This window comes from Somniosus microcephalus, chromosome 14, assembly GCF_052327205.1.
Source record: "Somniosus microcephalus isolate GS21.2 chromosome 14, FLI_Smic_1.0, whole genome shotgun sequence".
Classification (NCBI taxonomy): Eukaryota; Metazoa; Chordata; class Chondrichthyes; order Squaliformes; family Somniosidae; genus Somniosus; species Somniosus microcephalus.
In genome coordinates this window covers 95,911,014-95,936,006 of record NC_141000.1, presented here as the reverse complement: position 1 = coordinate 95,936,006, position 24,993 = coordinate 95,911,014, and the positions used below count along the sequence as shown (strand labels likewise).

Sequence of the window (24,993 nt, the reverse complement as noted above, 5' to 3'; positions counted from 1 at the left end):
TATACCACAAGCGTAGGGTGGTCTGGCTTTAGACTTCTAGTTTTAATTATGCTCTATGATTGGCAGGAAACACCATTTAATGGGGTGGTGTCTGTTATTTTCTATGTCCCTGTAGATGGAGTACTTCACTTCCACTTTGTACTGCATCCAATTGCTTGGCCAAGAGTTGATGGGATTTGCCAATGAAAATAGCAACCTGGCATGTGGAGGACACGAAACCCACAGTCCCTGATTGGGATTCAAGTGCTTTGCTTATTTGGTTAGGGGAGAGGAAGAGATTACAAAGTTTCACATTAAATTTTCTAACAATGAAAGTTCTGGCCTTTTGCTTATAATTTGGCATATAATTTGAGATCACTAGCAAAACTTTATAGATTGCATTGCATAAACCACGTACCTCGACCATTGGTTTTTCATAGATGTCCTCCTGCAGTGAGTCTGTTTTTGTTTGGATTGTGTCCCGTTGGAGAGCTTGTAGCACCTTCTTTGGCATAACAAAGCCATACTGTGCTTCCAGAAGTGCCAAGTCAATTTTCTCCGCTTTTAGCACAGTTATAACTTCATCTCGGGCCTAAAACAAATCCACACAACATGATGCACTCGCATACTATGCCACCTGTTGATTTATGGAGAATACTGTACATTGAAAAAGATTTTCTTGCATGCTCACATGTATTAGGGATAAGCTAGTATGAAAATAAGTTCTCTCCCGTTATAATGTCAAATTAAGCATTACTGTGTCAGATGAAATGAAAGCTGTGGCTTTTCATCATTTGAAATCCCTTAAGAAATTGTGCTTATTTCTCATTTTACGGAGTGGGATAGGCCGATGCAAATTTGGACTAAATGTTGAACACTGTAACTGTTCCATGTTTGCAAAATCATTTTTGAGCTGTCTAAAACATAAAGGTCAGCGTACATCCCAGTGCAACTGGTACACTCGCTCTGTTGATCTCAGTACGTACTCAATTCTTTTATTTTTCAGTCCTGTTAGCCTTTTTTTTCTTTTGTCGTTTTTTTTCTTAACCCTGTGGTTTGGAATTTTGGGTTTAAATTTAGTTCTGTTCTCTGTAGGAAACTGACCAGAATTGAAAACAGTTTTTCTGTAGAGCAGAGTGTTGTACAACTAACTTAGGCTGTGTACATGGATACAAGTTGACAGAAATTGAGAAGAAAATAATACACAAAATGTAATTTTAAAGAACTCAGAAACTGAGGAAAACAGAAATTGGTAAAATGAGGCATAGACTAAAACAATCAACCGAAGCTCCAAAAACTACCAGAAAAGTAGTTAATTCTGTGTCAATCAATACTTTCAAAAGGATTAGCACCTAACTTGCACCAAGTCCCGTTCGCCCATCTCCCCTGCACTCGCTGACCTACATTGGCTCCTGGTTAAGCAACGCCTTGATTTCAAAATTCTCATCCTTGTTTTAAAATCCCTCCAAGGCCTCGCCCCTTCCTATCTCTGTAATCTCCTTCAGCCCCACAACCCCCCCGAGATATCTGCATTCCTTTAATTCTGCCCTCTTGAGCATCCCTGATTATAATCGCTCAACCTTTGGTGGCCATTTGACCAAGCTTTTGGTCACCTGCCCTAATTTCTCCTTGAGTGGCTCGGTGTCAAATTTTTTTGTCTTAAAATACTCCTGTGCAGCGCCTTGGGACGGTTTACTACGTTAAAGGTGCTATATAAACACAAGTTGCTGTTGTTGAGAAAGAAGCTTTATATTTACAGAGATACTAATAAATATATTTAATTCACAGGGGTTAGGAAGAAAAATAAAGATTTCGGGTGGGGAGAGTTTGTGATGGAGAAAATCTCATGTGTACTGTGGAAGCAATAGGCTTCATGGACCAATTGGCTCTTTCTCATTCAAATATTTCTTATTTTCTGTATTGGGTGGATATGTTCTAAATGATGCTGATGTTGACATTGCAGGCCGATTACAAAGCAAATGGCCAGTTTAATCTTGCTGGGAGAAATATGTAATCTAATGGTGATGTTATCAGATAAAACGGTAAAAAAGTAAGCTTAATTTTGGTACAAGTATTTTTGAAATCTCAAATTTAATGGGAAATCTGCTTTTTTTTTGAACTAGCTGTGGTTGTGACTTATACACAATTCAAGTTCTGCCCTGAAGCTTTGTGGCACAGTCCTAAGAAGGAACTCATAAGTAAAATTTTAATATATCCTGTGTATGTGAAAGTATATACCTTAAGAAACTACCTATAGAAATGTCTTTCCACTAAAAAATAATTACCCCTAATTTGTTGAAATCAATAATAATAAATAGCTTTTGTCAAAAAGCTTGTAATTAATGATGTTCTTGAGCTATTACATAGAAAGCTTGATGAATTTTAATTTCAACTGCCCTTTCATGCTGTTCACACTTCAGTCTGTCAATACAATATTGTAGCAGTAATCTTTTACTGTGAGCATTTTCACCCATTGTGTGTTCTGCCTTGCAGCATTGACCATCACACCCACCAGTGTGGAGGGAAGTCTTCTCCAGGCAGCCGCTCAGAAGCCTAAGGCAACAGCAGGTGAGACTTAATTTTCAATATTCCAACTGACATAGCTGCTTAGATGTTTAAATGTATAAATAGAAGTGATCACACTGAAAATAATGTCAAGTTTTGGGGTTCTGATGATGATAAGCTACTGAGCTTTGCTCTTGTGGTTTATCTCTTCATCTAAACCCACTATGGAATTATTCTCATATAATCACTGACTCAACCTAGCCTTAATCTTGTCTCTTGCGTTTTTTTTACACTACTCAATCAAATTCATGACAAGCAAAGCATTTATTCTCAGATCAAACCTTTTGAAATGTTACAGGTAATGCAGATTACCAACCTCTAATTCACCTTCAAGTACACTGAGCAGGAACAACAGGTCATCTCGAGAAAGATCTTCATGTTTTTTGGATGACGTCTTTGTTTTATGGTTTCGCAACACAGTCCCCGACTCTTCCATATAGTCTCTTTCTCTTTGATTGTTCATTTTAATTGCTCCTGAGCATAACTCGTCCCTTTCAGAATTTCGATGACGTGACCTTGCTCTTTGATGCAACCTTTTATTTTTGGATGAGCTTTCCAGGCTGTTGCTTCTTGAGCGCATTTCCAACTGAAACAGTTTAAAACACAGTTGTTTTTTTAAATGAAGTTATTTAAATCATCAGTATTCTAATTGCAACAATTAGCAGGATCTAAACTCTAAATGTATCGCTGCCAGTAAATAGAGCAGTCTCAATTTAAGGTAATCAAATAGTTTTACTATTTTAAAACTATTGACACAAAGCAGAAACAGAATAGGAAAGGCTGTGACCACCACTACAAATCAAATTGTCAGTCCAACATTTTTTCAGTTGGGATCTGGATAACAGTTTGGACTTGGACATTAATGACTTGGATAAAGGGACCGAGTGTAATGTAGCCAAGTTTGCGGATGATACAAAGATGGGTGGGAAAGCAAGTTGTGCAGAGGACTCAAAGAATCTGCAAAGGGATATAGACAGGCTAGGTGAGTGGGCAAACATTTGGCAGATGGAGTATAATGTGGGAAAGTGCGAGGTTATCCACTTTGGCAGGAAAAATAAAAAAGCAAACTATTATTTAAATGGAGAGAGATTACAAAATGCTACAGTTCAGAGGGACCTGGGGGGTCCTTGTGCATGAAACACAAAAAGTTAGCATGCAGGTACAGCAAGTAATCAAAAAGGCAAATGGAATGTTGGCCTTTATTTCAAGGGGGTTGGAGTATAAAAGCAGGGAAGTCCTGCTACAACTGTACAAGGTATTGGTGAGACCATACCTTGAGTACTGCATACAATTTTGGTCTCCTTATTTAAGGAAGGATATACTTGCATTGGAGGCAGTTCCGAGACGATTCACTGGGTTCATTCCAGAGATGAGGGGTTTGACTTATGAGGAAAGGTTGAGCAGGCTGGGCCTATACTCATTGGAATTTAGAAGAATGAGAGGTGATCTTATCGAAACATATAAGATACTGAGGGGGCTCGACAGGGTAGATGCAGAGAGGATGTTTCCCCTCATGGGGAAATCTAGAACTCGGGGGCACAGTCTCAGAACAAAGAGTCGCCCTTTTAGAACTGATATGAGGAGGAACTTCTTCTTTCAGAGCGTCGTAAAATTGTGGAATTCTCTGCCCCAGAGAGCTGTGGAGGCTGAGTCATTAAATACATTTAAAGTGGAGTTAGACAAATGTTTGCGAGATAAGGGAGTGAAGGGTTATGGGAAGCGGGCTGGGAAGTAGCTTTGAGCCCTAGATCAGCCATGATCTTATTGAATGGCGGAGCAGGCTCGAGGGACCAAGTGGCTTATTCCTGCTCCTATTTCTTATGTTCTTCTGGTGCCCAGAAGTGATCACTAAGAGCTTCCAGAGTTAGATTTATTCCATCCCGCACCCCATTCTGTTCTCTTTTTATTATATTTCTCCAAGTATGAATGTGAGACATTTACAAGATCTCCTCTGCTACATATAGGTTGGATGGCATATTTCATGAGGTCACAGCCACTAAATGGTATTCACAATCTAATAAATTCCCTTAGTTTTCACAACATATACTATCCATAAGGGTCAAGTAACTTAGAGTGTCCTTTTGCTTCCACCCCATCCCCTCCAACCATTCTTAAATCAAAATAAAGTTTGTTGGACTGTCAAAAGATTTGCCAATTGCTTCCCACAGCAAAATACCAGAATAAAATCAGTTATTTAGAGGGCTTACTTTATTAAATATATTGGATAAAAGAAAAGTATTCTAGTTTTTCAGACTCTGTTTCAAACCAAATAATAATGTTGAAATCGATCCTGGTATCTTTGGCCATTTTCAATAGTCTCAAGTTTATGTGGAGATTCTATTCTGGACTCGGTCCATTTTTGTGCCAGAGGGCACCAACTGTATCTGCGCTTCAGGTTTTGATAACATATAACATGATTCATCAGTGATTGTTGTGTTTTACTTCAGATTTATTAATAAATAGTCCGTATTATTCTGGACATGAAATGGTACATTTCTCCATTGTTTTAAACATTAGGCATTCATAAGCTTCCTTGTTTTCTGTTTTTAATGAATAACTTTCTGAATTTTTTTAAGTTTCATATCTATCAAGATGAGGGATGTTAGTGATAGGGAATTAAGCAGTTTCCATTTTGGACACAAATGTTGGCATCATTTAGGTATATGATAGTTAGATGCAGGGTAAAACTCCCTCTACTTCCCTCCAAAAATATGTCTCTGCCCTGGTTATTTTTTATTGCTAAATTTCTGGATCAATTTTCTAATTATTTAAAAATATATATTTTCACCACAATATTAATAGACTTGTTTCTGAAAAATGTAGCACTGATCTCCCCTCCTCGCCGCCGTCCCCACCTCTGCTCCCATTGCTTAATTTCTCCTTAATTTTGGGGTTTAAATGAACAAAAAAACTAGTTGAAAATTAAGAATACTAAGCACTCAGCAATCCCTGATAACTTCATAGTTTGTTCAACGGGGTAAAGGTTAAAATTGTATAGCCGTACAAAGTTGCCTGTGCCCATTGAAGAGCTCCAGATATATTAGCAGAGAATGCATTGGTGTCAGTTCAGTTTTATAATATCCAGTTCAATTTGTTCCACTGCAGCTACTAAAATGACCGAAGGTATGATTGAAAACCTTAATTCCCTAATTGGATGACTCATCCAGAATAAATGTGTAATATTAGCATCTTTATTTGGATTTGGCACATTTCTAACTCTAGTTTATATTTATTTTTATGGCTTTAATCTTCATCCATAGCTAATATAGACGGTTTTAATTTTGGGGAGAAAAAAAACATTCAGCCCATTTCAGCATTTGTCAGTACTAACGGCATGTACATTTTGACAGTGGGACATGGAAATCTTAATACAAACAAAAAGAAGAAACAGTGCTACTTTTCCCCCCAACTCTCTCACTTTGAATCTGTCCAGCTATGCCCCTCGCCTACATATAAACTAGTAGTTTGTTCGGTGCGCTTCACTTCTCATAGAGCCAGAGCTTTTGAGATAAAGTTGGTATAAGATTAATGAGGAGAAATTGGACATTTAACTATTTACAGTATTAAAAATAGCATGTATACTCTGGCTATAGATACACTGGCAATTTCAAATTATAGATACCTAAAAAGCCCATTCCATTAAATTTATGAGTATTTCACCTGATTTGTTTAAATTCGTATAAGACTGAACACCTGCACCTTTTAAAATGTTTTAATTTGGTTCATGGTAAGATATCTCTACTGTTATGTATCACTACTCTGTGTAAATACTTCACGAAGTATATGACATTTGTACATCCCAGGAAAGTCAAGGAAAATGTGTTGTGGGGATATGGAAACAAGAGTTGATAACTGTGATGAGAGCTATTTCCTTGCATGGAGGGTAAACGCTGACATGGACTGATTGGTCCAAATGGCCTGTTTATGTGTTGTATCTTTTATGAATTTGTACATCTCCGATCTGTGCTGAATTTGTTAATCTCAACTTGGGTGACAGTACTAGTGCTTTAATTGGTTTCAGTGTTTCGGGATGAAGAAAATCAGCCTGTATTTTATGTTCCTGACCATTATGCATTGACCCTGCTAGCATGGATCCATGTGGACACACAAGGAGAACAGAATTAGCCTGGCTGTGATGCTCCCACAGTTGAATAGCTTTCTAACATTCACTGTTCAGAGTCATAAATGAGGAATGGTCAGTGCCAATTAAATTATACCGCATCTTGAGCTGTTGCCCACAAGGGAGGAAATTCAAGAATGGGAGAAAATACCAAACCTACTGGATAGGGTTCCTGAGCTCAACCTGGAATTTTTACAGTTGGCTTGACAGCTCGTGATGAGCACTTTAGTGCTTCTGCACTCCCAGCCAATCTGATGATGTAAGTTCCTCAGAATTACGCTGCCAATTTTGTACTACCATAGTATGCTCCTATTTATATGTGGAGGTTGCACAATGACAATTTATATTATAGCATTGTTAATGTACTGAAATACCCCGCTGTATTTACACAGGAGCAAAGAGGTTCAGTGAGGGAGTTCCAGAGAGTACTACTGAGATGGATGAAGGCTGTGCTTCCAAAAGAGGAGTGTCGGAAGTTGGAGTTGCATAGAATGCATAGTGAGAGGCTAGCAGGGCTGGAGGTGACTACAGAGTTGGGGAGTGCAAGATCATGGAGGGATTTGTAAACAAAGGCAAAGTTTTAACTTCAGTGCATTGGGGATTAGGAAGCCAGTTAAGATTGGGAAGGACAGTGATGATGGGCAAAGCTGATCTTAATGTGGGACAGGAAGTGAGCAAAGGAAGGACAATGTTGAAGAGGTTAATGTAGACAGTCTTACTAATAGATTGGAAATGGGACTTGAAGTTTAGCTTAAGGTTGAACAAGACATTGAGTTTGCATGTTGTCTAGTTTAGCTTGAGCTAGCAGTTAGGAATGGGGATGGAATTGGGAGAAAGGTTTTAGCAGGAGCCAAATAAGATGACTGTTTTTCCCAGTGTTCAGTTGGAAAAAGTTCTGGCTCATCCATGACTTTATGTCAGATAGGCAATCTGACAGCATGGAGGTGATCATGGAATCAAAGGTGGTGGTGGAAATGCAGCATGCCTATGGAAACTGTCTCATGCATGTGGATATTGTCTTCAAGAAGCAGCAACTGGACAAGAAATAAGTGGATAGTTCTTTCAGAGAATCAGAGATGGTCCGAATGGTCCCCTGCCCTGCAAAAAATCTTGATTCTATGATAAAAGGAGGAGAACAAGGGTGGAACCTTGGGGCACTTTGGAGATGACCATGTTAGGTAGAGAGGCATAGCTTTTGCTGGAGATGTACTGGCTATGTAAGAATAGGTAAGACTGAAATCATGTGAGGATGGACCACAGAGTAGAAATGGTGAATGTGGATGGAGATAAGCCATATTGAACATCACAGAGGTGGAGAACAAATGTGCCATGACTACAATCACAGAGGATGTCATTGGTGATCTTGTTTAGGATGGATTGAACAAATGAGGAAGATTGTTAAATCAATTGCTGTAAGCATGGTCTTCCTCATTCTTTGAAAGAAGTTTAAGCACCTTATATAAAGTTCACAACCAGCTCATCCCTTTTACCTCTTTCTGACCTAGTGTGGCCAGAGCTATTTTAATGTTTACTGTTGTTTCCTTGCCTTTGCTCGGGGTGAAATTTCCTCCTGTTGATAAATTTACCAAAAATCATCAAACATGATACCAAAAATATTGGTTTGGAAACAAAACAGGATTTTTCATTTTGTATTCGCCAACTTTTTTCGATAATTGGATGACACTACCTGTGAAAAGTGATGATTGAGGATTGCGTATTTTACAATATGTGTACAGGAAACTTCACGATATCCGGGACCGGCATGATGCCGATCTATGAAAACTTCCGGACAGACCAGCGCTAATGTTGAAGGATACGGAGGTTTTCATCTCCGTATCTGACAACAAACACTGTTGCTTAGCAACAGCTTGTAAACAGTCGGCCCGTACCTTGGAAGCATCTCTGTAGCTTAGCAACAGCTTCAGAGAGGCTTTCCAGAGACTGACTGTTTAAAAAAAATGCTAGGAGAAGAAAAAAAAAGAAAAAAAACCTAACAAAATGGCTGCTAATTTCTGCCGTTAGATCGAGGTTTCCGGCCATACAACCTCCGGATAAACCAAAGTTTCCTGTATTTGGGATCTCTGCTGACACCTTTGGGCAAATAATTAAGGGTGTACCTCAGAAAGAGGTCTTAATTCCAGCAGAATGGGAGATACCCAGTTATTTATAGGGTGCAGATTTCTTCAAGGGAGGTGTCTCGGGTGAATTCTCTGCCAGCCCACTGTGAGATTACATCAATGTCCTATTTGTTTGAAGAGGGTGAATGTCTTTTAAAGAATGCCGAAGACCAGGCAGTCCAATAATTCTTGTAATTTTGCAGGTGCTTTATTAAGACTTGGACAAATGTTCAGATGGGGATTTTTGCCAATGCTTTCACTGAAGTAATCTGTAGAACCCCTGAAGTAATGCTTTTGTAGTATAATAGAGAGCCTAAACCTGATACTTTACAGTTTTTAGGACCTGCTGACCTCATTTTGATTATTCTGCAGTCACAGTGGTTTGCATTCTGGATCATTTCTCCTCCTTGACATAAGCAATGTGACATATTAATTAGCTACAGTTTGAACTTGTTCTGTTTGTGGAATTACTTCATATTCAATAGAATGCACAGCATCCAAATCACACTAGGAGGTTTTCCATTTCAAGCTGCTTAGTTGATTGTTTTACTGTTTGGTGAATTGCAACATTACTAGTTACTGGTGAATTTGTTTTAATGTTGTATATAGTTTTGTGCATGCAGATTTTCCCCTTCGTTGCTGCAAAATTAGCTGTCAATGGCTAACTTTGCTACATTGGACATCCTCTAATAACACCATAGGCAGTAAGTCAAAGGTATGATAGTACGCAAACTTATAATTAAAGAAAAAGACCAGTCACTAATTCAGGAAAATGAGAAAATGGCAGATGTTTTGTAAGAAAATAAATAAAACAAAATACAAAATAGATATGGAAGGATTAAAGGATTAACACAAAAGCTCAGGTTATTGGTATGCTAATATTTTCATAATCTAGGCTAAGCATAATGTCACTCACATGGCATTTAACATTTAGCTAGTCATGTAAAAGTTTACACTTGCTTGCATGGAAGAAGAAAACATTAGACTTGGGAACATTAGGAACAGGAGTAGGCCATTCAGGCCCTCGAGCCTGTTCCGCCATTCAATTAGGTCATGGCTGATCTGTATCTTAACTCCATTTACCTGTCTTGGTTCCATATCCCTTAATATCCTTGCCTAACAAAAACTATCAATCTCAGTTATGAAATTTTCAATTGACCTAACCTCAACAGCTTTTTAGGGCAGTGTTTTCCAGATCTCCACCACCCTTTGTGTGAAAATGTGCTTCCTGACATCATCCCTGAATGGCTTAGCTTTCATTTTAAGGTTATGTATGCCCCCTTGTTCTGGACTCCCCTAACAAAGGAAATCATTTCTCTCTATCTAGCTTATACAAGCCTTTAACCATCTTAAACACCTCAATTAGATCACCCTTAATCTTATAAACTCGATATGAACTAATGGTGATTTGGTAAAACAGCAGATCTCACTAATTGGGATGGTTTAAAATTTAGCATGGACTGATACAATGAAAGTCTTGGGAAATGGAAATATTATTGCTACAAGAGATGCTGTTTCTTGGAAGTTGGGGTGAAGCTATATTTAAAAAAAAAAAGAATCATTCTCAGAATGTGGGCATCGCTGTCAAGGCCGACATTTATTGCCCACGCCTAGGTGGTGGGCCTCCTTCTTGAACCTCTGCAGTCTGTGTGCTCGCAGCCAAGTGGTCCATCCAGTTTTTGTTCTTGTTCTTTGTAGCAGTTTGATGCAACTGAATGACTTGCAGAAAGCAATTAAAAGTCAAACCCATTGGTGTGGGACTGGAGTCCCATATAGACCACGTCGGACAGGTACGGTAGATTTCTGTCCCTAATGAACGTTAGTGAACCAGTTGAGTTTTTACGACAATCCAATAGCTTCATGGTCACTTATTTGCTAGTTTTTTAATTAACGGATTTTTTTAAGCTGAATTCAAATTCTCCAACTGCCATAGTGAGATTTGAACTCATGTTCCCTGGATTCTTAGTCCTGGCTTCTGCCTCACTAGTCCAGTAACATAACCATTACACTACCATACCCTATATTAATTGTTTTTATAGAGCACAAGACCTATGCAAATGAAGCCAGTTCCTGATGCAGAGACCTACGAAGTCTGTTCCAAACCAGAAGTAAACTTGCTTCGATTTGCTAAGGAGGGAGTCATAAATTGAAACTTCTACAAGGAAGTACTACTGAATGGCCAGCTGAGGGCGCCGACCGAGGAGTATAAATACTAGGGCGTGGGCCCAGCTTGGCCAGAGACAGTCTGGAAACAGGAAGTTAGTGGCTACTAACTAGACCTCCATGTTTTGTTATAAGTCGATTAAAGCCTTGCTTTATGTACAACCAAGTGCGTAGTGAGTCTTTATTACGTCAGAGGGCGCCTGGGACGACCTGGAAAACATCTCAAAAACACTTGTATACATTGATTGAACTCCTTTAAAGGGCAGTGACTGACTGTATTTAGGCAATGTACCAGAGGTCCTTCACCATTTTCCAGCATAAATTGCTGTCTTCAGGAGAGGAGAGATAAGGGGGAGGTAAATTTTCTTCTTGGTTTGCTGCTTAATAATTCTGGTATGTTTACCAGTATGGACCTTGTATAAATAATATAAAAGCTGTTATTGTTAGCGCTATGTAGAAGGATTAAAAAAAAAAATCTCCAATTTTTCCTCCAGTTACTTTCCTCATCTCTCCTCTACTAAAGGCGGCGGCTTATGCTGGAGTTTTTTTTTATTTGTTCATGGGATGTGGGCGTCGCTGGCAAGGCCAGCATTTATTGCCCATCCCTAATTACCCTCGAGAAGGTGGTGGTGAGCTGCCTTCTTGAACCTCTGCAGTCCGTGTGGTGAAGGTACTCCCATAGTGCTGTTAGGGAGGGAGTTGCAGGATTTTGACCCAGCGACGATGAAGGACCGGCGACATACTTCTAAGTCAGGATGGTGTGTAACTTGGAGGAGAACATGGAGGTGGTGGTGTTCCCGTGCCCCTGCTGCCCTTGTCCTTCTAGGTGGAAGAGGTTGCAGGTTTGGGAGGTGCTGCCGAAGAAGCCTTGGCATGTTGCTGCAGTGCACCTTCTGGATGGTACACACTGCAGCCACGGTTCGCTGGTGGTGGTGGAGGGAGTGAATGTTTGAGGTGTTGGATGGGGTGCCAATCAAGTGGGCTGCTTTGCTCTGGATGGTGTCGAGCTTCTTGAGTGTTGTTGGAGCTGCACTCATCCAGGCAAGTAGAGAGTATTCCATCACACTCCTTACTTATGCCTTGTAGATGGTGGAAAGGCTTTGGGGAGTCAGGAGGTGAGACACTCGCCACAGAATACCTAGCCTCTGACCTGCCCTTGTTGCCACAGTATTTATGTGGCTGGTCTAATTATGTTTCTCGTCCATGGTGACCCCCAGGATGTTGATGGTGGGGGATTCGGCGATGGTAATGCCATTGAATGTCAAGGGGAGGTGGTTAGACTCTCGCTTGTTGGGGATCGTCATTGCCTGGCACTTGTGTGGCGCGAATGTTACCTGCCACTTATCAGCCCAAGCCTGAATGTCGTCCAGGTCTTGTTGCATGCGGGCATGGACTGCTTCATTATCTGAGGAGTTGTGAATGGCGCTGAACACTGTGCAATAATCAGCGAACATCCCCATTTCTGACCTTATGTTGGAGGGAAAGTCATTGATGAAGCAACTGAAGATGTTTGGGCCTAGGACACTGCCCTGAGGAACTCCTGCAGTGATGTCCTGGGGCTGTGATGATTGACCTTCAACCACCACAACCATCTTCCTTTGTGCTCGGTATGACTCCAGCCAGTCGAGAGTTCCCCCCCCCCCCTCCCCCGATTCCCATTGACTTTAGGTTTTACCAGGGCTCCTTGATGTCAAGGGCAGTCACTCTCGCCTCACCTCTGGAATTCAGCTCCTTTGTCCATGTTTGGACCAAGGCTGTAATGAGATCGGGAGCCGAGTGGTCTTGGAGGAACCCAAACTGGGCATCAGCGAGCAGGTTATTAGTGTGTAAGTGCCGCTTGATAGCACTGTCGATGATGCCTTCCATCACTTTGCTGATGATTGAGAGTAGACTGATGGGGCGGTAATTGGCCGGATTGGATTTGTCCTGCTTTTTGTGGGCAGGACATACCTGGGCAGTTCTCCACATTGTTGGATAGATGCCAGTGTTTTAGCTGTACTGGAACAACTTGGCTAGAGGTGCAGCTAGTTCTGGTGCACAAGTCTTCAGCACGACAGCCGGGATGTTGTCGGGGCCCATAGCCTTTGCTGTATCCAGTGCACTCGGCCGTTTCTTGATATCACGTGGAGTGAATCAAATTGGCTGAAGACTGGCTTCTGTGTTGGTGGGGACCTCAGGAGGAGGCCGAAATGGATCATCCACTCAGCACTTCTGGCTGAAGATGGTTGCAAACGCTTCAGCCTTGTCTTTTGCACTCACATGCTGGGCTCCACCATCATTGAGGATGGGGATATTCATGGAGCCTCCTCCCGTTAGTAGTTTAATGGTCCACCACCATTCCCGACTGGATGTGGCAGGACTGCAGAGCCTTGATCTAATCCGTTGATTGTGGGATTGCTTAGCTCTGTCTATAGCATGCTGCTTCTGCTTTTTAGCATGCATGTAGCCCTGTGTTGCAGCTTGCCCAGGTTGGCACCTCATATTTAGGTACTCCTGGTGCTGCTCCTGGCATGCTCTTTTACACGCCTTATTGAACCAGGGTTGGTCCCCTGGCTTGATGGTAATGGTAGAGTGAGGGCTATGCTGGGCCATGAGGCTACAGATTTTGGTGGAATACAATTCTGCTGCTGCTGATGGCCCACAGCGCCTCATGGATGCCCAGTTTTGAGCTGCTAGATCTGTTCTGAATCTATCCCACTTACCACGGTGGCAGTGTCACACAACACAATGGAGGGTGTCCTCAGTGTGAAGAGGGGACTTTGTCTCCACAATGACTGTGCGGTGGTTACTGATACCAGTACTGTTATGGATAGATGCATCTGCGACAGGTAGATTGGTGAGGACGAGGTCAAGTAGGTTTTTCCCTCATTGTTGGTTCTCTCACCACCTGTCGCAGGCCCAGACTGGCAGCTATGTCCTTTAGGACTCGGCCAGCTCAGTCAGTAGTGGTGCTACCGAGCCACTCTTGGTGATGGACATTGAAGTCCCCCACCCAGAGTACATTTTGTTCCCTTGCTACTCTCCGTGCTTCATCCAAGTGGTGTTCAAAATGGAGGAGTACTGATTCATCAGCTGAGGGAGGGCGGTAGGTGGTAATCAGCAGGAGGATTCCTTGCCCATGCTTGACCTGAAGCCATGAGACTTCATGGGGTCTGGTGTCAATATTGAGGACTCCCAGGGCTACTCCTTCCCGACTGTATACCATTGTGCCGCCACCCCTGGAGGGTCTGTCCTGCCGGTGGAACAGGATATACCCAGGGATGGTGATGGAGAAGTTTGGGATATTAGCTGAAAGATATGATTCTGTGAGTATGACTGTGTCAGGCTGTTGCTTGACAAGTCTGTGGGACAGCTCTCCCAATTTTGGCACAAGTCCCCAGATGTTGGTGAGGAGGACTTTACAGGGTCGACTGGGCTTGGTGTGTTGTTGTCGTAGCCGGTAGTATGGTGAAGTACCTCTGGTATGTAGCGCAAATAGAGTGACTTCAGTGCAAGCATTTTGAGACGTTTTCTAAGAGATAAGGGGGGGGAAAATTCAGTTGTTTTGCGCCCAGGCGCAGCGCAGCTAACGCTTCCCGCGAAATTCAGCAGGAGGCTAGCGGCAGTGGTAACCGTTAGCACCCCGCGGCGCTGCACCTCCGGTGATGACGTCATCGGCATGCGCAGCGCCTTGGCTGCGATCTTCGGTAGCGCCCCTTGACTTACTGCCAGACGCTATGTCCGAGAGAGACGGGGGTGGCGTACGTGCGGCCAGGGTGCCGCAAATTAAAGGAGCGGTGCTGGCCACCTGCCAGCTCCTGCCCCTGTTGCCGTCCCCAGCCTCCTGTGAAGCCCTCCCGCGTGGTGACGGCTGCGCTCCGTCAGCCTGGCACTCCTCTTGGGTGCTGGGCTCTTTTGCCGGCACTCCGACCCCTTGTGGCCCAGCTGGGCCCCGGTTGCGCTGCACAAGGCCCCTCTCCTTTAATAAGGTGAGGAAGGCCTGCAGTACTGCGGCACGAGGTAGCACCGCGATATTCACTCGCAGCGTCCCAAGAGGGAGGGGAAGCGCTTCCAGTAGCGCTTCGCCTCCCTCTTGGGGTGCTACCTGTGAATTTTGGGCGTGGGGGCGCTAACTTTTTCGGGGCGCTAAAAGTAGCGGAGTTAGCGCCACAAAGGGGGCCTGACCCAATTTTGCCCCCAGGGTGTTTTAATAAGTACAAGTCTCGTTTTCTTTATATGTGAGCCTGAATAGCCAGCTGACTATTCACCCACAGTATCCCTTACAGCTGAGCCTCACAATGTCCTCACTCAGCATCCACACAAACCTGCACTCCTAAAAGGAATTAGGAGCACAGATTTTGACTTTTTAAAAAACATTTCTCTTTATGGGAGGGATGCACTGAGATCAACTCTGGTTGCAATTGGCTGATTCAGCACTGCCACGTTTTGGAATTTTTGACTATTTAACCTAGAAGGAATTTCAGGTAATTCATATTAAGATATGATGATTAGGTTAAATTGAATTGATTGGCAGCTTGACAGACCAATCCCTTGGCTCAGAGAGAGGGCCAGAGGTTAAGCTTTTGGCAGCATGTCCAACTGCGAAATAATTTACACGGCCTACAGTGAGAGTCTGCAAGAGCTGGTCAGACCAGCAAGAGAAAACCTTCTACTTAAGCTGAGTGCTGACCTGTTTCAGAGAAACTGCTAGCCAGACAAGAATGTTTGGCTTTGCTAGCAGGGACAGTGTGGCATTCATTGTTATTTTCTATGTTATATATATGGTGTGTTATGAAAGAGGTTAAATTTCACTGTAACTAATTCGTTGATACATTATTTGTAAAATAACTCGGCTTGTTTATTTACAACTGGCCTTCTATCACTAGAGTGTTCATCAGTCTGCCTTTTGGAAAGTAGGATAAACGCACATGGTGGCATGTGCAAGATTACAGTATCTAGTTCACGTAACAAAGGGTTTTCATTATTACGGTCGTGCTATTGTATCGCGAGACATTGGGCAGCAAAGGTAAACTCTGCCATTGGAGGAGGCGGGAAAGGCGGGAAAATCATATTCAATGAGGGCGGGCTCCGAACCTGCCTCCGTGGGATTTTGCCGGTGCCGGTTTTGGAGGTCCGGAAACGGTCCCGCCTCCAGCTGGCCATAGCGATACTTGTGATCATTAAATGCTCATTAAGGGCCTCTCTACGCCTATTTTGAGAGGCCCTCGTGGTTTTTCAATTATTTTGGCGTGCTCCACACACCTCCTGAACCACGCCAGGTAAACCTGGCAGGTTGACTCATGGGTGGCCTCCTCACAGCTGCAGGTCTAACAAGACATCGTTTACTGCAGCAAGGATTACTTACAGGTGCCAGACCTTGGGTTTAAAAGGTCTCTGAGCACTTTTAGAAGGCCTTCCGAAGTCAGAGGTGCTGCAGCTTGAATCCATCAACTGTGGGACCTCCTGGGAAGACCCTCTCCCCGCTTGCAATGAGCGCTTCCCCAAAGGAGGCATCTGCAAGCAGCATGGAAACCATGTGTTTCTTTCTGCATGGACCTCAGATGAGGATGAGGAGCATCCAGGGCAGCAGCAGAACCAGGCAGCTCAGGGGCAACACCAGCAGGAGGTCCAACCTCCTGCTCAGGCAGCTCAGCAGCAACATCAGCAGGAGCCCCAACTTCCTGCTCAGCCACCTGTTGCTGCAAAGGGCAGAAGACACCAGCGCATCGAGGCACCTCGCCGCAGGAGATACCCCCGACAGAGGGTTTACAGACAGAGGATGAGCTATCTCAACATGAGTGAGCAGCAGTGCCAAAGGAGGCTGAGACTTTCGCGAGAGGTTGTCCGAGAGATATGCGGCCTGCTGCAGCAAGACCTGGTGCCCAGAGGAATGGGTGGACACCCCTTACCAGTGGCTGTCAAAGTCACCACCGCACTCAACTTCTTTGCTTCAGGCTCCTTCCAGGGATCATCAGCAGACATCAGTGGCATCTCCCAGTCGGCCGCCCACAGTTGCATCACGCAGGTTACCGATGCCCTTATTGCTAAGGCCCACAATTACATCCAGTTCACAAGGGATCAAGCAAGTATAACCGCCCGTTCGGTTGGCTTTACAAATATGGCAGGCATGCCAATGGTGCAGGGCGTCATAAACTGCACACATGTGGCCCTTAGGGCACCCCATCACAACCCAACTATCTTTGTCAACCGAAAGGGCTTCCACTCCCTCAACGTTCAGCTGGTGTGTAACCACAAGAAGGAGTTCTTGCATGTTTGCGCCAAGTTCTGTGGAAGTTGCCATGACACTTTCATTCTGCGGCACTCTAGTGTTCCTCCGCTTTTCAATAACGGATGGCTCCTTGGTGACAAAGGCTACCTCCTGAAGAAGTGGCTAATGATGCCGATTAAGAGGCCAGCTAACGAGGCTGAAGAGTGCTACAACACCAGCCACACATCGACCAAGTCCATCATAGAGCAAACCATTGGGTTGTTGAAGATGCGTTTCTGTTGCCTTGACCGATCAGGTGGAGCCCTGCAGTATACACCATACAGGGTCTCCAGAATGGTCGTGGTCTGCTGTATGCTGCAGAACATCGCACAGCGTTGTGGCTTGCAGCTTCCTGATGAGCAAGCGGCTCAGTTCCAGCCCTCCTTAGATGAGGAGGCTGAGGAGGAGGAGGATCTGGAGGAGGAGCAGGTGAGTTCAGAGTGCCGGTGTATCGACCAGCAGCAGCACACAAGTACGTGGCTGCTCGGGATGCAAGGGATGAAGTTATCCTGGCCAGATTTGCATAGGTTGCCAAAGTTGGCACATGTCCTTGGCTCCATCCTAGGACATCACTGACAATGGACATAACTCTCTGGCTTCCTTTCACTCAGGCCACCAACCTGACAACGCAAGTTTGGCAGAGCCCGCAATCTGGAACTGCCTAAGGCGAAAGAACAGATGCCATAACACTAACATTTTGGCTTCAAATCATTTTAATGCTTTCCAACAGGGATGGCATTTCATCAATACACATAAACATTCTCCCAATCTGCACACAGACCTGGAGGTTATATCCCTTGCCAGCTGTACCCACAGAAGTTTCTTTGGTCTCTTCCTCCTAGATGAGTGGAAGAGCACCTCCATGCTAGCTGTCACCCCCTCAAACAACATTTGCAGCGCCTCATCCGAGAACCTGGGGGAGGCCCTTGCCTTGGAATTGGACATAGTGGTTTCTCAGAATATGTTGCAGGTGGTGCAGCATAGGCAGAAATGCTGTGGAATGAACCAAGGGAACAAGAAGCCATAAAATCAGACTGGAAAAGTGCTGTCAACAGAGGCGAGTTTCAGTCCCAAAACACTAATTGACCAAGGGCATCCCACACCTCTGAAATCAAGTGGCCAATCATGGGAAAATCTCAATTTTTTGAAAAATTATCAGCAGAGACGGGTTTCAAACCCACCCAAACCGAAACCCGCCTCCAGTGGGAAAATCGCCCCCATAGAATCTGCTTACGGGGGGAGACCGGTCATACTGAACCCGAGAGAATATCCGGTGCAGATCTGAAATTTGTAGTAAACAAGTATCAGAGTTATAACCTGGTCTGAGTGGCTCAGGACCTACATAGTATGGCCTGTTTACCCACTGAGCCACAGGGAGGGGGTGTAGAAGGAGCTTCAACATCCTAAGCTTGATTTAGGTGTTCTCAATACAGATATTAATTGCATGAAATGGAATGATGTAACATTTCCTTTGTCTGAATGAACAAAAAATTAATCTAAACTTAAAGTATGCTTGCATGTTCAATTTAGATGAACTAAAAGCTAAATGAGCTGTTTAGCACCAGAAAATAGGATTTTAAACAGGCTGTTATATTATTAAATAAATTGCAAGCATAATTGTTAGATCAACAGATGCTACAGGAAACATTCGTTTAACCGGAGGTTAAATGTCCGGAAAGCTCTATCTACCGGCAAAATTCAGGAGCTGTTTCCTATAAGTTTTTTTACTTCTCGTTGCTTTTTTTTTCCAGTCAGGCTCTGCAAGGTCTAGCTGAAGCTGTTGCTTAGCTACAGAGACGCTTTTAAGCTGCGGCCGACTGTTTTGAAGCTGTTGCTAAGCAACAGGGTTTGTTGATTCACACGGAGCTCAAAAGCTCCGTATGTTTTAACATTAGCGCTGGTTTCTACGGCAGTTTTGATGGTATGGCACCAGCTCGGTCCCGTCAGTGCCAGATACCAGAAAGTTTCCTGTACATAAATTGTGGATCAGAGACAAATGCAGTAAGAAATACGTGTGGGTCTGATTAAGATGCAGGAGTGTGAGAGAGGGACTGAATGTTTTTCCAAGTTCTGTGTGTTTTCCCACTCTGTGTTTTCCTCAGATCTGAAATTTCTGTAGCCTTATAGTCTGTCCAACAGATATGCTTAACAGTTTTATTTAGAGCAACACATTTAAAACTTTTTATAGTTATTGGCATGTTGTAACTTTTACAATTTGCTCTCTTGTGATGTTTGATGTCTGACAGACCCAGCACTTTACTTAAGCTGCTCTCAGTGCTCAAGCCTTTGCTCAAAGACTCCCAGCAAAAACATTTCATGAAGTGTTCATTAACTCCTTCAAGAAAAAAGTTGGACAGATACCTGGTTAGGAATGGGGTTGAAAGCTGTAGGGATGAGTATCGACAGAGATAATTAAATCCTCCATGGAACACTATGGTTTCTGTGCTACTGAGATCAAAGAAACATTACCTGCCAGCAACTAGGCAGGGTTAAATCTTAGACCATAGAATGTTACGGCACAAAAAAAGAATGTTACGGCACAAACAAAGACAATTAGACCCATCAAATGTACGCTGGTGTTTATATTTACCTGAGCCACCTAGTCTAATTTCACTCTCCTTCTTGCTCCCCATGTCCTTTTAATGTTTTTCTTTTTCAACCAACTATCTTAACTTGTAAAATAATTTATGGACTCTGCTTTAATAATGTTTTGTGGTAGAGGATTCCACCTTCTAACCATTCTTTGTGCAAATAATTTTTTTTCTAACTTTCATTTTAATTCTTCTTGTGATTATCTTAAATTTGCGCCATCTCATTACCATCTCACTGACCAGTAGAAACAATCTATCACTACCTGGAGCACAAGAGCAATAGCAGTTTGGCAGAATGATCTTGATTTGATGTGGTCAGTTTGCAGTAGAACTGGGACATTAAGGCATCACAACAATTTTATATTTGAAACAGGGAGTGACTTCATTCCAAGATATCTAGAACTCTTGCCTCAATAACAAATTCAAGGCCCATTCATCGTTATAAGTGGGCTATCCGATGAACAACAGCAATCTCATGAGAACTCTATTGTCTGTGTCTCTTGTTAAATAACTGTAATATATCATGTCACATTTGTGACTATGCTTTATTTATCTTCATCCCAAGGAATGGATCATTTCTGTACTTTTGGCGCTCCATGACCACGTCAAGTATGATGATGTGAGATAGAAGACTAGTTTGATGAAGTGCAAAGCTGCATTTACTCTGCTTCAAGCTCAGCACCTTCAGCTGCAACAGTATGGTATTTGTATCTCCCACATCAGTCATCATTATGGTTTCACACACTGTAGGAGCTGGGCTGATACTGCCCAAGCCTCATTTCACTTCATCCATACAGAGAGAAGGCTTTCTCAGCCCATCAATCCAGACAGGATTTGAAATCGGCTCCCAGAGATGAAAGGGCACGTGCTATATAAAACGTAGATTTGCCAGCAGTATTTTTACTTTTATAGCCATTTTTTTCCACTATTGCATTAGCTTTTTTGACCTAAATCCCCATGTGGTTAGGGTGGTGGTGGGGTGGTTAAGATGGCCGCCAAACATTTTGAAGAGATGTGAAAACTGGCTCACAAGCCTAAGCATGATTGTGCCTTTCAAGTTTATAATGACTCCATTAAAATGAAAGAAAAGTACTATTGTTATGTCATACAACTAGAGGATACTCAATGAGTTACTGGAGTACTGTCTTAATTTAATTCTGAGTGAGGAAGGTGTTTGTACAAGGTATTTGTACTTTAGGTGTGACTTTATTTGTCCATATGGCCATCTGCACTTGTGGGATTGAAATAGTATTCAACAGTTACACATTGAATATTCTTTATTCCTCTCCCAAGCCAGTATAAGTAACAGACTGGTTTTTAAACAAAAGACAATTCATATAAAATAACACTTCCTTTATGGTGCTGCAATAACTGATATCACACCAACTTCCTTGAGATATCACAAAGCAGTCTGTATTTAATTTTAAGGACACCAAAAATTGAACATCACATTGCATTTAGAACAGGTCTGTCTGCCATTTTACTTGTTATCCAAACAGAACATGCATGTTTTTCTGTGTATGAAGAAGGCACTCATGAGTTAGGTTGGGCTGGATTTTACCAACCCCAGCGGGTCCGTGGCGGGTGGCCTCGCTGCCGGCTCCAGCCCACTGTCCTAAATGATTTCCCCTGATTGGGCTTGTTAAGCCCACCCAGTGCGTTTGCCGGCCAATTGAAGGAAGAGGGTCTGATGACATCATTTGATGACGCGTCATCAGCCGGTTTCCTTAAAGGGACCATGTCCAAATTGATTTTGACATTTTTGCTGTCAGTGTTCTACAGCATTGAGGTGCATGGCTGTACCCAGGCTCTCCCCAGCCTCGGAGTCGCAGCATGCAGGGAGGTTCTCTTCGCTTCCAATAGGCGGAAGAGACCTCCCCAGAAGACCAACGCAGCCTGGCTGCACATTGCGCAGGAGGGCACAAGCAGGGATGTGGTCAGAAGGACCAGGCTGCAATGGCACAAACCTTTAAATGATCTCAGTTGATCACAAAACGTTAGTACAAAGCCACACTCAACTTCATCCTGCTGTGCTACTCATCACATCCCCATCACTCTGCCTTCTCTACCCTACTTCTGCACATCCTTACTCACACCAACTTACCTTGTACCTCCACCCATCTCTATCTACATTATCACTTCTCCATCTCACTGGCCACCCCTCACACTCACCCTCATCTTAGTGCAATTATACCAACTAACAAAACACAACGGTAGGCACTTGGGTATTTTATGCAATGTTAATGTAAAGTTTCTGTTAATGTGGTGTCAAACATTGAAACCTTTATTTTCAACACTTTGCGTTCTTGGACAGATTTGTGTGCACCTTTGGAAGTGTCTTAGTGAGTTGCAGTGAATGGTGAGACATAACGGTACCCCTTGCAATGCTGATGAGTGTGAAAGGAGTGGCTTGGGCATTGTCGGGATGCTTTGTGGTGTTGGTGTGGGGTGGTGCCAACCTGGCGCATCATGTGGCAGCCAGAGTGTACAGCGTCAAGTGAAGTAAATCTGGCCATGGTGAGGCCATCCCTGGTGTCCCGGGCAGCAATGTGGTCAGGTGCTGATGCTCTGTGTCCTGTGCAGCATCAGTTGATTGCTGAGAAGGTGGTTGTTGTTGTTGGTGCTGCTGGTGTGCCTGGTGCTGCTGGTGGTGGGATTCTGAGGACCAAGGTGAGATAGTTTCAAGGGCACCCATGCTGATGGAATAGCTGGCAGGTGAAGTAGAGATGACAGAAGTGATCCGTCAATGGTGGAAGAGGTTGTTCCAATGAGGTGACATTAGATACAGAATTTGCTCCAAACACCTGCAACCTGCATAAAGCTCAATCTGTCTTCCAAAAGCAGTAAGCAACAGCTTCTGAGCTTGGAAAGTGAACAGCTATAAGATGGGAGCTTTTATAGCACATTTGCAGCTGTGAAGTAATGAGATGATTCCATGACCATTCAACTTCTGCCCTGCTTACCTGACATGATCCCCGAGCAGCGTGGACCCTCTGGGCGACCTGGTAAACTCAAGTCTCGATTTTGCTGGCGTTCAGAGGGCGGGTTTGGAGGCGGGCCCTGAGTTAAAACCAAATGATTGACAGTGGGTTGCAAATCCGCCGCCATCCCGCCTCCACGCAACTTTACAAAGTGTCGGGTCTGTGAGTCCCAATCAGACCCGACACCAAGCGGCGGGAGAGCAACTTAAGGCCATTAATAGCTTGTTAACTACCTCGATAATCCAATTTTGAGAGGCTCTTCCCATTTTACAACATTTTCAGCGTGTTGCATGTCATGCGACAAACAAGCCAGCGGATTGTGCCGGGTTCAGCAACTCGCTGAATAGTTGACAGCTGCACCTGCAGCATAAAAGCAGACCTGTAACATAGCTGACTTTCAGATACCAGAATTTCTGTTTTGAGGTTTTGGAATACATTTTGCAGGTGTATTAAGGTTGTAAGTGTTTAACCTGAGATCCATATGCACTGTGACCTCCTTGGAATACCCTCTCCCCACATTGACTGAGCGCTTACAACATCTCTTCCTCAACTGAGATATATAGCAGCAGAATGGGAACCATTTATACCCTCTCCTCCTGGTCCTCAGAATTGGAGGAAGAGCAGCCGCGGCAGCAGCAGAACCAGGCACAACAGCAGCACCAACAACAGGAGCGCCAACCTTCTCAACCACTTGATGCTGCACAGGGCAGAGGGCGTCAGTGCAGGGCTGCAATGCGCAGCAGGAGATACCCCCAACAAAGGGTTTACAGACGGAGGATGAGACTCCTCAACATGAGTGAACAGTAGTGCCAAAGGAGGCTGAGACTTTCGCGAGAGGTAGTTGCTGACATCTGCACAATGCTGCACCAACACCTGGAGCCCAGAGGAGCGGGTGGACACTCCTTACCAGTGGGGATCACCAGCAGACATAAGCGGCATCTCCTAACTGGCCGCACACAGTTGCATCACGTAGGTTACCGATGCCCTCTTTGCCAAGTCGCACAATTACATCCACTTCTCCATGGATGAAGCAAGTGTTACCATGCGTGCGGTTGGCTTTGTAAATATGGCAGGCTTCCCAAGGGTGCAGGACGTCGTAGACTGCACATATGTGGGCATTAGGGCACCCCATCACAATCCAGCTGAATTTGTCAACCACAAGGGCTTCCACTTCCTTAACGTCCAGCTGGTGTGTAACCACAGGAAGATCATCATGCATGTTTGCGCCAAGTTCCCTGGCAGTTGCCATGACTCGTTCATCCTGCAGCAGTCCACTGTGCCTCAGCTGTTCAATCCACCAACCCAACTTTCCAGATGGCTCCTTGGAGACAAGGGCTATCCCCTGAAAAAGTAGCTAATGACACCGATGAGGAGGCCATCAAACAAAGCTGAGGAGCACTACAATGAGAGCCATATTTCCACCAGAAGCATCATAGAGCAAACCATCGGCTTGCTCAAAATGCGCTTCAGATGCCTGGACAGCCCTACAGTGTGCACCAGCCAGGGTGTCCAGAATCATCGTGGTCTGCAGTGCCCTGCACAACATCACACAGCAGCGTGGCTTACCACTGCCTGAGGAACAAGTGGCTCAGCGCCCAGCCTCCTCCTCCTCCTCCTCAGAGGAGGAGGAGGAGGCGACAGATGAGTAAGACCTTGCGGAGGCGGCTGTGCCAGTTCCACCAGCACATGAACACATTGCTGGCCTTGAGGCAAGGGATACACTAATCCATGCCAGATTCACGTAACTTTACGCAGCAAACATGTGGCTGGCACATGGAAATGAGTGTCTGCACAACCTTCTTAACACGCCATACAGCATCTGTAAATAAATTGTGCTTTCCTATCACACTCCCCACCATCACTACAGATAAAAGGCGCCCTGACCCCTCACTATGCAATTTCCATTTCTGAGCACAGATAGGCCAACTCTTTGGGCTCGATTTTCATTGGGCCGTTGAGGCGGGATTGGAGGCGTGCGGGGGGTTAAAATCGTGAAATCGGGGGGCACAAACCCATCCCACCCCCAACCCGCCTCCATGCCAGTTTCAAAGGAGGTGGATACCCGACCTGTGCTGGGACCCGCCTCCCCGAGGTGGGAAGGGGATTAGTGCCAATTAACTGCCTGTTAACAGGCAGTTTTTAGCCTAATCCCTATTTTTATCCCTGAAGTGTGGGATTCCCGATGGTTCCAAACCACACCAAGTTAGCGAGGCGGACCGTCAGGCTGAAG

At 44.1% G+C, this 24,993-nt stretch overlaps 2 protein-coding genes across 13 annotated transcripts in view; one reads left to right on the top strand and one right to left on the bottom strand.

Annotated features, from left to right (window-relative positions):
* cmss1 (cms1 ribosomal small subunit homolog) overlaps window positions 1–24,993 on the top strand; it is a 394,620-nt gene that overhangs the window by 213,499 nt on the left and 156,128 nt on the right. For all 11 annotated transcript variants that reach the window (XM_086007001.1, XM_086007000.1, XM_086006997.1 and 8 more), the window contains one exon: window positions 2,473–2,547. In XM_086007001.1, coding sequence (XP_085863127.1) covers window positions 2,473–2,547 — 75 coding nt within the window. The remainder of the gene's footprint in view (window positions 1–2,472; window positions 2,548–24,993) is intronic.
* Window positions 1–24,993, bottom strand: part of filip1l (filamin A interacting protein 1-like) — a 279,316-nt gene that overhangs the window by 145,138 nt on the left and 109,185 nt on the right. Inside the window, exons 2-3 of one of the 2 annotated variants that reach the window (XM_086006991.1) lie at window positions 2,861–3,130; window positions 398–571 (exon numbers count right to left, since the gene is read on the bottom strand). In XM_086006991.1, coding sequence (XP_085863117.1) covers window positions 398–571; window positions 2,861–3,124 — 438 coding nt within the window. In that variant the 5' untranslated portion in view covers window positions 3,125–3,130. Of the gene's footprint in view, window positions 1–397; window positions 572–2,860; window positions 3,131–24,993 lie in introns of those variants that run through there. The other variant, XM_086006992.1, reaches the window with a different exon arrangement.